The 12234-nt window shown below is 34.2% G+C and overlaps 1 protein-coding gene across 1 annotated transcript in view; it reads right to left on the reverse strand.

The window, feature by feature from the left end:
* Positions 1 to 12234, reverse strand: part of CCDC39 (coiled-coil domain containing 39) — a 48265-nt gene that overhangs the window by 11162 nt on the left and 24869 nt on the right. Inside the window, exons 12-13 of the mRNA XM_036850157.1 lie at positions 12045 to 12182; positions 9990 to 10198 (exon numbers count right to left, since the gene is read on the reverse strand). Coding sequence (XP_036706052.1) covers positions 9990 to 10198; positions 12045 to 12182 — 347 coding nt within the window. The remainder of the gene's footprint in view (positions 1 to 9989; positions 10199 to 12044; positions 12183 to 12234) is intronic.

Consider the following 12234-nt stretch of genomic DNA (forward strand, 5'->3'; position numbering starts at 1 on the left):
ATATATCCCCATCTCCCCTCCCTCTTGCGTCTCCCTCCCACCCACTTTATCCCACCCCTCTAGGTGGTCGCAAAGCACCGAGCTGATCTCCCTGTGCTATGCGGCTGCTTCCCACTAGCTCTCTAGTTTACATTTGGTAGTGTATATATCTCAACTCTACTCTCTCACTTTATCCCAGCTTACCTTTCACCAGCCCCCGTGTCCTCAAGTCCATTCTCTACGTCTGTGTCTTTATTCCTGTCCTGCCCCTAGGTGCATCAGAACCTTTTTTTCTTAGATTCCATATATATGTGTTAGCACACAGTATTTGTTCTTCTCTTTCTGACTTACTTCACTCTGTATGACAGACTCTAGGTCCATCCACCTCACTAAAAATAACTCAATTTCATTTCTCTTTATGGCTGAGTAATATTTCATTGTATATATGTGCCACATCTTCTATATCCATTCACCTGTTGATGGACACTTAATTTGCTTCCATGTCCTGGCTATTGTAAATAGCGCTGCGAAGAACATTGTGGTACCTGACTCTTTTTGAATTATTGTTTTCTCAGGGTATATGCCCAGTAGTGGGATTGCTGGATCATATGGTAGTTCTATTTTTAGATTTTTAAGGAATCTCCATACTATTCTGCATAGTGGCTGTATCAATTTACATTCCCACCAACAGTGCAAGAGGGTTCCCTTTTCTCCACACCCTCTCCAGCATTTATTGTTTGTAAATTTTTGATGATGGCCGTTCTGACTGGTGTGAGGTGATACCTCATTGTAGTTTTGATTTGTTTGATTTGCTCAACATCACTAATCATATCCCTAATGATTAGTGATGTTGAGCATCTTTTCCTGTGTTTGTTGGCAATCTGTATATCTTCTTTGGAGAAATATCTATTTAGGTCTTCTGCCCATTTTTGGATTGAGTTTTTTGTTTTTTTGATATGGAGTTGCATGAGCTGCTTGTATATTTTGGAGATTAATCCTTTGTCAGTTGCTTCGTTTGCAAATATTTTCTCCCATTCAGAGGGTTGTCTTTTTGTCTTGTTTATGGTTTCCTTTGCTGTACAAAAGCTTTTAAGTTTCATTAGGTCCCATTTACTTATTTTTGTTCTTATTTCCATTTCTCTAGGAGGTGGGTCACAAAGGATCTTGCTGTGATTTATGTCATAGAGTGTTCAGCCTATGTTTTCCTCTAAGAGTTTTATAGTGTCTGGCTTTACATTTAGGTCTTGAATCCATTTTGAGTTTATTTCTGTGTATGGTGTTAGGAAGTGTTCTAATTTCATACTTTTACCTGTAGCTGTCCAGTTTTCCCAGCACCACTTATTGAAAAGGCTGTCTTTTCTCCATTGTATATTCTTGCCTCTTTTATCAAAGAAAAGGTGACCATATGTGCCTGGTTTTATCTCTGGGCTTTCTATCCTGTTCCATTGATCTATATTTCTGTTTTTGTGCCAGTACCATACTGTCTTGATTACTGTAGCTTTGTAGTATAGTCTGAAGTCAGGGAGCCTGATTCCTCCAGCTCCGTTTTTCTTTCTCAAGATTGCTTTGGCTATTCAGGGTCTTTTGTGCAATTTTTTTGTTCTAGTTCTGTGAAAAATGCCATTGGTAGTTTGATAGGGACTGCATTGAATCTGTAGATTGCTCTGGGTAGTATAGTCATTTTCACAATGTTGATTCTTCCAATCCAAGAACATGGTACATCTCTCCATCTGTTTGATCATCTCTAATTTCTTCCATCAGTGTCTTACAGTTTTCTGCATACAGGACTTTTGTCTCCTTAGGTAGGTTTATTCCTAGGTACTTTATTCTTTTTGTTGCAGTGGTACATGGGAGTGTTTCCTTAATTTCTCTTTCATATTTTTCATCATTAGTGTATAGAAATGCAAGAGATTTCTGTGCATTAATTTTGTATCCTGGTACTCTACCAAATTCATTGATTAGCTCTAGTAGTTTTCTGGTAGCATCTTTAGGATTCTCTATGTATAGTATCATTTCATCTTCAAACACTGACAGCTTTACTTCTTCTTTTCTGATTTGGATTCCTTTTATTTCTTTTTCTTCTCTGATTGCTGTGGCTAAAACTTCCAAAACTATGTTGAATAACGGTGGTGAGAGTGGGCAACCTTGTCTTGTTCCTGATCTTAGAGGAAACGGTTTCAGTTTTTCACCATTGAGAACAATGTTTGCTGTGGGTTTGTCATATATGGCCTTTATTAGGTTGAGGTAGGTTCCCTCTATGCCTACTTTCTGGAGAGTTTTTATCATAAATGGGTGTTGAATTTTGTGGAAAGCTTTTTCTGCATCTATTGAGATGATCATAATGGTTTTTATCCTTCAATTTGTTAATATGGTGTATCACATTGATTGATTTGCGAATATTGAAGAATCCTTGCATTCCTGGGGTAAACCCCACTTGATCATGGTGTATGATCCTTTTAATGTGCTGTTGGATTCTGTTTGCTAGTATTTTGTTGAGGATTTTTGCTTCTATGTTCATCAGAGATATTGGCCTGTAGTTTTCTTTTGTTGTGATATCTTTGTCTGCTTTTGGTATCAGGGTGATGGTGGCCTCATAGAATGAATTTGGGAGTGTTCCTCCTTCTGCTATATTTTGGGAGAGTTTGAGAAGGATAGGTGTTAGCTCTTCTCTAAATGTTTGATAGAATTCACCTGTGAAGCCATCTGGTCCTGGGCTTTTGTTTGTTGGAAGAGTTTTAATCACAGTTTCAATTTCAGTGCTTGTGATTGGTCTGTTTATATTTTCTAGTTCTTCCTGGTTCAGTCTCAGAAGGTTGTGCTATTCTAAGAATTTGTCCATTTCTTCCAGGTTGTCCATTTTATTGGCATATAGTTGCTTGTAGTAATCTCTCATGATCCTTTGTATTTCTGCAGTGTCAGTTGTTACTTCCCCTTTTTCATTTCTAATTCTATTGATTTCACTCTTCTCCCTTTTTTTCTTGATGAGTCTGCCTAATGGTTTATCAATTTTGTTTATCTTCTCAAAGAACTAGCTTTTAGTTTTATTGATCTTCGCTATCGTTTCCTTTATTTCTTTTTCATTTATTTCTGATCTGATCTTTATGATTTCTTTCCTTCTGCTAACTTTGGGTATTTTTGTTCTTCTTTCTCTAATTGCTTTAGGTGTAAGGTTAGATTGTTTATTCAAGATGTTTCTTGTTTCTTGAGGTAGGATTGTGTTGCTATAAACTTCCCTCTTAGAACTGCTTTTGCTGCATCCCATAGGTTTTGGGTCATTGTGTTTTCATTGTCATTTGTTTCTAGGTATTTTTTGATTTCTTGTTTGATTTCTTCAGTGATCTCTTGGTTATTTAGTAGTGTATTGTTTATCCTCCATGTGTTTGTATTTTTTACAGATTTTTTTCCTGTAATTGATATCTAGACTCATAGCATTGTGGTCAGAAAAGATACTTGATTCAATTTCAATTTTCTTAAATTTACCAATGCTTGATTTGTGACCCAAGATATGGTCTATCCTGGAGAATGTTCCATGAGCACTTGAGAAGAAAGTGTATTCTGTTGTTTTTGGATGGAATGCCCAATAAATATCAATTAAGTCCATCTTGTTTAATGTGTCATTTAAAGCTTGTGTTTCCTTATTTATTTTCTTTTGGGTGATCTGTCCATTGGTGAAAGTGAGGTGTTAAAGTCCCCTACTGTTTTTATGTTACTGTCGATTTCCCCTTTTATGGCTGTTAGCATTTGCCTTATGTATTAGGTACTCCTATGTTGGGTGCATAAATATTTACAATTGTTATATCTTCTTCTTGGATTGATCCCTTAATCATTATGTAGTGTCCTTCTTTGTCTCTTGTAATAGTCTTTATTTTAAAGTCTATTTTGTCTGATATGAGAATTGCTACTCCAGCTTTCTTTTGATTTCCATTTGCATGGAATAACTTTTTCCTTCCCCTCACTTTCACTCTGTATGTGTCCCTAGGTCTGAAGTGGGTCTCTTGTAGACAGCATATGTACAAGTCTTGTTTCTGTATCCATTCAGTCATTCTGTGTCTTTTGGTTGGAGCATTTAATCCATTTACCTTTAAGGTAATTATCGATATGTATGTTCCTGTTACCATTTTCTTAATTGTTTGGGGTTTGTTTTTGTAGATCTTTTCCTTCTCTTGTGTTTCCTGCCTAGAGAAGTTCCTGTAGCATTTGTTGTAAAGCTGGTTTGGTGGTGCTTAATTCTGTTAACCTTTGCTTATCTGTAAAGGTTTTAATTTCTCCATCGAATCTGAATGAGATCCTTGCTGGGGAGAGTATCTTGGTTGTAGGTTTTTCCCTTTCATCACTTTAAATATGTCCTTCCACTCCCTTCTGGCTTGCAGAGTTTCTGCTGAAAGATCAGCTGTTAACCTTATGGGGATTCCCGTGTATGTTATTTGTTGCTTTTCCCTTGCTGCTTTTAATAATTTTTCTTTGTATTTAATTTTTGATAGTTTGATTAACATGTGTTTTGGCATGTTTCTCTTTGGGTTTATCCTGTATGGTACTCTCTGTGCCTCCTGGACTTGATTGACTATTTTCTTTCCCATGTTAGGGAAGTTTTCAACTATAATCTCTTCAAATATTTTCTCAGACCCTTTCTTTTCCTCTTCTTCTTGTGGGACCCCTATAATTCGAACGTTGGTGCATTTAATGGTGTCCCAGAGGTCTCTGAGACTGTCCTCAATTCTTTTCATTCTTTTTTCTTTATTCTGCTCCCTGGCATTTATTTCCACCATTTTATCTTCCAGGTCACTTATCCATTCTTCTGCCTCAGTTATTCTGCTATTGTTTCCTTCTAGAGTATTTTTCATTTCAGTAATTGTGTTGTTTGTCACTGTTTGTTTGCTCTTTAGTTCTTCTAGATCTTTGTTAAATGTTTCTTGTATTTTCTCCATTCTGTTTCCGAGATTTTGGATAATCTTTACTATCATTACTCTGAATTCTTTTTCAGGTAGGTTGCCTATTTCATCTTCATTTATTTGGTCTTATAGGTTTTTACCTTGCTCCTTTGTCTTTCCAGAACAGGAAAGCCAGTGCCTCTCCTTGCAAGGCATGCAGAAATATGAGAAACCTTTGGAGATATTGTCTCCTAAGATTTTGATTCTTAAATCTGCTGGTTACTTTTTTCCTTCTATTCCAGTAAATTTATATTTTTAAACTATTTTTAAACTTATTTAATAATGATACTAATAATGTTACTATATGCACAGCAACATGGAGAGTGACTTGTTTGCCTGCTACAACTTCATCAAAATAAGCCTTCCAATCATGGTGAAAAGAAATCTTCAACATACCAGGTTCCTACTCCTAAAGAAATTTGATGGTAAATTATATTATATTAAGTATCAGAAGTTACAGCTTTGCTTATTTTTAAGTATTACTATTGTTTCATCAGAAAATATTTACTCATCCTTTATGTGATTTTAAAAGACAAGTCTTGTTGGCCTTCTAGCTTACGATGGTAGACTGTGCACAAGCATCTCTCTCCTCCTTCCTAAAATGGAAAAGATTAAAAGAAAGAAAAAACAAAAAACCCACCAAAGCTCTGGGAAAAGAAAGATAATTTTTTCACGAATTCATGAAAAATGGAAAACAAATGGGATATGATTGACAGGATGAAAAAAATGGAGATTCAGAAGATTATGTAGAAATAAGAGCCATTTTTCAGCAAAGAAGTCTGGAGAAAATCCAAACTCAGTAATAAGAAATAAAAAGAGCAAGAGTGATCTCTGAGGCTACTGTCAAGGTAATTAATAAAAGGATTGCCTATAGAACATCTGGGCCACTCTCCTCAACCCCTCAAAGTACATAGAAATGTTGGCAGGAATTATTTATGCTCCAATGATAACCCTCAAAATTACCAGAGTTCCTAACACTGTATGTTGAAGCTGGAGAGAAAAGCAAAAAAGAGCATGAAGTAATTCGAGGCCTCCACAGTAGTGGAGGTTAATAAAAAAGAAAGGCAATGCCAGCCAGGAATGAAAGCTTTCATTGCCCAAAATAAACCCCTTATGCTCCTTACAGGACAGACTAGCCCAGGGCTTACAGTCAGCCCTCCCAGTTAGGGGAGAGACCTGTTAGAAAAAGCAATCTACCTAATTGCAGAAGAAACCCATACCAGCTAGCTATACCAATCATCATGATTATTAATTAAGCATTTGTTAATAAATATAACAGAGAGCCAAAGATTGTCAGCATTTATGAAAAGCTAACAGTATGAATGAAAAGAACAAAATGACCAAAGACAGAACAGACCCTAGGAGAAACAAAGATAATGTATGGGATAGAAAAAAACCTTCAAAGTATTCTAATTAGTATCTTCTAAAACATGAAAGGATATTGCATCCAAAACTGCCCATAAAACAAGAATGGGCTGCTCTGAAAAGAAAGAACCAATAAAAGAATAAGAGTTCTCTCAAATAATCTCCACTTTTTAATTTAAAAGTAGTAAAGAATACTGGGCACAGTGGGTACATGCCTGTAGTGACAGCCACTCAGGAGGCTAAGGCAGGAGGATCTCTTGAGCCCACGAGCTCTGGGCTGTAGTGCGCTAGGCCAGTTGGGTGTCCACACTAAGTTGGGCCTCAACATGGTGACCTCCCGGGAGAGGGGGACCACCAGGTTGCCTAAGGAAGGGTGAACCGGCCCAGGTTGGAAACGAAGCAGGTCAAAAGACTGAATCAATGATATAGAGAGAGGAGAAAGACAGAGGGGCAGGGAATGGGGAGAAGACAGAAAGGATGGTAATGGGGAGAGAGAATATCTTAAAAAGTGGAATAAAAAGAATAAAAAATTAAAATCAGAGAAAAGTTAAGAAATCTGGAAGACTAAGCATCCACTAAAAATGAGCAACAGATGGGGAGAGTGGTGTGAGAAAAAAAGATTGAAAAACTAACAGAAAAATATTTTCCTGATATGAAGAAAGACTTGAATGAAATAATTGAAGGAGCTCACCAAGGCTCAAACAAGAAAAATGAAAAAGGATAAAACACCCAGATGCACACATGAAAGTTCTGAAATCCCCCAAATAAAAACATTGTCCCAAAGCTTCCAGAAAGAAAACAAAAACCAGGTTCCCTATCTGGAACCAGACCTCTCATAAACAACACTTTAATCTGGAAGAATATGAAACGCTTTCAAACTTCGACTGTAATTCAAATATGGGGAAGAATAAATATGTTTTAAACATACAAGGACTCGAAAATTTCAGAAAACATCAGTTCTTGAGAAAAAGTTTAAAAACATATTCCAGAGAAATGAAATGAGAATCCAAGGAAGTAGAATGACAAAAGATACATGAAAGAATATTAAACCAAGAAACAAGTAAAACACATAGCTAGGTTGAAATTATTGCTGGCAATTGGCTGTACAGTTTAATGTACAAGTTATAAGAAAGGAGTTCTTTTCAAAGTAGAGACATAATATTAAAAACAAATAACAACCCAAAACTATAATCTGTGATTTCAATAATAAATGAAAGATGGAGAAAGGAAATACAGCAGTAAAACATGCTAAAAGTCATAACTATTTTAGGAAGGAAAAAATAATAGTAACTAATCTTCAGTATTCAGAGAGATAGGAAGATTAGAATTTCTTTTGAATTTAAAAATAAACAAAATAATTTAAATTAGAATATACATACTACAAACAAAGAGGAAAAAAGGGAAAAAATTCAGTAAAACCAATGAAAGAACAGACAAAGAAAATACCTACCATATGATCCAGCTATTCCACTTCTAGGTATCCACTCAAGAGAAAAGAAAGCATATGTCCATACCAAGAACACATATGTTTATAGCAGCTTTATCTGTAATAGCCCCAAACTGGAAACAACTGAAATATTCATCAACAGGTAAATATATATATAAATTGGGGTAGACACATACAATGGAATAGTACCACTTAGAGATAAAAAGCCAAGGTCAGCAAACCATCCTACACCTGCTACTTGTTTTTGTACAGCCCACGAGCAAAGAATGGCTTTTACATTTTTTAATGTAAAATGGTTGATAAATCAAGAGAAAGTTTCTATTTCATGAGATATGAAAATTCTATGAAATTCAAATTTCAGTGTCCACAAAGTGGAACACAGCCACACTCATTTATTTGCATATTGTCTAGGGCTGCTGACACTCCACAGTGGCAGAGTCAAGTTGTTGCAACAGAGACCGTATGGCCAGCAAAACCTATAATTTTTACTATCTGGCCGTTACAGAGAATTGTGTGGGATACAGCTAGGTAATACTTCAGGGAATTGCTTTAGCCTTCAAAGTTGAAATCTAATTAGCTAAGCATCTTATCTCAAGAAGTTAGGAAAAGAACATCAAAATAAATCCACAAAAATAGAAGAAAGAAATAGTAAATGTGAGGGCAGCAATTAATAAAATAGAAAATGAATTCGCAATAGAAAAAAATCAGCAAGAGTTTATTCTTTTCAAAGAGTAATAAAATTCATTAACTACTGGCAGGACTTATCCCACCCAGAAAAGAGAAGTCACAATAACCAATATCAGGAATGAAAAGCTACGAACACTGCAGCTATTAAACATATAATAAAATGATATTGTGAACAACTTTATGGAATAACTTTGAAAATTTAGATGAAATGGAAAATTTTTCCTAGGAAAAAATATATAACTTACTAAAACAGACTCAAGAAAAAAATACAAGATCTTCATTGTCCTATAACCAATAAATTGATTGAACCAACAGTTGAAAATCCTCCTCAGAAAACTCCAGATGTCCAATGGCTTTACTGGTGAGGTAGTTGAAAATTCAAGAAAGATATAATTCTGCTCTCTTACAAGCTTATCCAGAGTGTAGAAAAATAAGAAACACAAAGATCATTTTATAAAAGTAGATGTAACCTTAATAACCTGATAATTTGATGAGGGCAGGAGAGAAAAAGAGAATTATAAGCATAGATGCAAAAATTGTATAAAAATATTAGCAAACAAAATCTAGATACATACAAAATGTAATATGTAACAGACAGCTGTATTCATTACAGGAATGTAAGTTTGTTTTAACTTTGAAAAAGCAATCAATATATTCAATTATATTAACAGACTGAAGAAGCTACATCATATCAGTGAGTGCAAAAAAAGCATATAATAGTCAACATTCACTCCTGATTAAACAAATTAAAACAACCTCTTAGCAAAGAATGAAAATAGATGGGAGCTCACTTAATATTATAAAGAGAATCTCAAAAAAACACTATAGTAAACTTGATACTTAAAACAATGAAAACTTTCCCGTTAAGATCAACCACCTGCAAGACAAGGGTACCTGCAATCGCCACTGCTATTCAGCTTTGAACTGGAGGTTAGATAACAAGGACAATACAGTAAGAACAAGAAAAGTTATAAAGATTGAAAAGGAAGACACAAAACTGTTATTTGCAAACGATGTCAGTGAAATACCTAGAAAGTAGAATCTACAGATCAATTGTTAGAATTAATAAAAATTTAAGCAAGGCTGCTGAATACTTAATATACAGAAATCCAACTGCATTTCTATATACCAGCAACAAACTGAAAATGAAATGTTTTAAAAGGAGATAACACTGACAGTAACATTAAAAAAAAATAGCATGTATCCAGGAATAAATCTTATAAAAGATATGCGAAATCTCTAGGGGAAAACTGCTTCAATAAATGCAGCTGTCGGGTATCCATAAGGGAAAGCATGTTATTGGACCCTTACCACAAACCATACACAAAAATCAGTTCCAAGGGGATTAATGATCTTAAGGTAAAAGGATAAATCTAAAGAATGAGGAGTTAGCCTAAGGAAAGAGAGAGGGAAAAGCATAGATTTATAGCTAAAATATGGCCTATGTATTATATTAAAAGTTTTTTCAAACAAACAAGAAAAAGATGGACATCCAAGGTGGTGGAGGGAGCAGTCAGTTCTTCTGACATTACTCTTAACGTTTTCAAAATTCGTGAGCAGGATTTTAAAACTCTAATTATTACCTTATATTTTGCCGTTCTTGATCAACACATCTTATTTGTGATGCAAGCATTTTTTTGTGAACCTTAATTTCTTCGGTCCGTTCTTCCATAGCAGTGTGTAATTGCTGTTTTCTTTCTTCCAGAGAAAGAACTTCTTTTGCCTTACTGTGAAGCATTTCTCGAATACGTTTAACCTCAAGTTTTAAAAGATTGTCTTCTATCATCAAATCCTATCAACATAACAAAATCATCAAATATTGAAATAATCATTTGCATATCCAAACCAAAATATGTTTCCTTTTTATTGCTACAAAAGTCTAACTTGAAAATATAACTTTTTCTAATTTGACCATTGACCAAGATATTAATTAGGGTTAAATTTAGATTGCTCTGAGTCATGACTGATTTTCCTTTTATTTTTATTTTAAGGAAAGGGTTTATGGTTATTCCAAGTCTTTTATTATAATTCAATTTTAAATTCAAGTTTACTAAAAAAACAAAAAGAAGAAATTATTCTTAAAATTGAAAGTTACAATGTCCAGCAAATATATGAAGCCCAATGGATGAGCATTTTTATATTCTAAACTAAATCTTACAAAATAATGTGTAAATACATTTTTATTTTAAAACAGTTCAGTCATGAGTAGAGTGCTGACACAAGATCACACTAACAGATCAATTTGCAGAATAGAAAGCCCAGAAAAAACACTCCAGAATATAAGATTTTACTAATTCAAAACAAAGCTTGTTAGCTGGAGAAAAGATTAGATCCCCATATCTCATATGTACCAAAAATAAATGCCAGATGAATGAAAGAACTTAATGTAAGAGATTAAACCAGTGCAGCCACTAGAAATAGTAAATATTTGTTTGATTTTTAGTGTGATGAAAAAGTTTCTAAGCATAAAAATTATACAGGGAAAAACACTTAAACATATAATGTTAAAAAAAAGTTTTTATGTCAAAAAAAACTGAATAGAAATTTAAAGACAATGGGACAAATATTTATGAGTTAATATTTATGAGTTAATATTTTAACATACGAAGATCTTTTGCCAAGCATTTTAAAAATATAAACCACCTGGGAACTTCCCTGGTGGCGCAGTGGATAAGACTCCACGCTCCCAATGCAGGGGGCCCGGGTTCAATCCCTCGTCAGGGAACTAGATCCCACATGCGTGCCACAACTAAGAGTTCGCATGCCACAACTAAGGAGCCCACGAGCCACAACTAAGGAGCCTGCCTGCCGCCACTAAGACCCAGCACAACCAAATAAATAAATAAACATATAAACCTCCTAATGGAAATATGGACAAGAAAATGAACTAGAAATCCAAAAGAAAAATTATGGAACGTAACAATATAAAAAAATGTTTAAACATTTTAATTGAAACATAAATATTTTAAATTTTATGTTTAAACATAAAATATTTTAAAATGTCACCAATTTCTAAAGTACAGACTAAAAACAATGAGATACCATGTTTGCCCATCAAATTAACAATAATTTTATGAATTATATTATCCAGCCCTGGTGGTGGTGAGTAAAATAGAATGCTTACACACTGCTAGTAGGAGTATTAATTGAACCCTCTAGGAGGCAATTTGGCTTGAAAATAGTTTCAAGACACCAAAAATATTCATTCTTTTTGAACCATAATTATACAGCTAGAAATTTATCCTAAGGAGCTACATGAACAACTGTACAATGAAATATGTGCACAGTACATGATAGCACCATTTAGAATAGCCAAACACTAGAAACAAATACATATCCAAAAATAGGAGATGGTTAAATAAATTATGGTAACTTCATGCAATGGACTGTAGGAAGCCTTTAAAGATAATTAATGTTTAGGAGACATGTGCGATATACTTTTAAATTTTTGAATACAATATATAAAGCCAATTTTCTTTAAAAGACTGAAAGAACATAATATACTGTAACACTGTTTATCTTCTGTACAGTGATTATAGTGACTTACTTTCTTTATAATTTGGTATTTAAAATTTTTCTACAATTAGCATGAAAATATGTGGTTTTTAGTATTATATATACATATGATTTTATTGCACCTGTTTCAAAGCTTTGGCTTTATTAAGTTCTTTCTCTGATCTGTCATTGAAGAGGTTTAGTTCATTTATTTTGGTCATGAGGGACTGTTTTTCATCACGATTTTTACTATTTGACTTCTTGATAAAGTAAAGATCATTCTGTAAAGAGGAAAAAAAAGTACGTAAATACATATTTTAAATAACAATATTA

This window comes from Balaenoptera musculus, chromosome 4 (assembly GCF_009873245.2).
Source record: "Balaenoptera musculus isolate JJ_BM4_2016_0621 chromosome 4, mBalMus1.pri.v3, whole genome shotgun sequence".
Classification (NCBI taxonomy): Eukaryota; Metazoa; Chordata; class Mammalia; order Artiodactyla; family Balaenopteridae; genus Balaenoptera; species Balaenoptera musculus.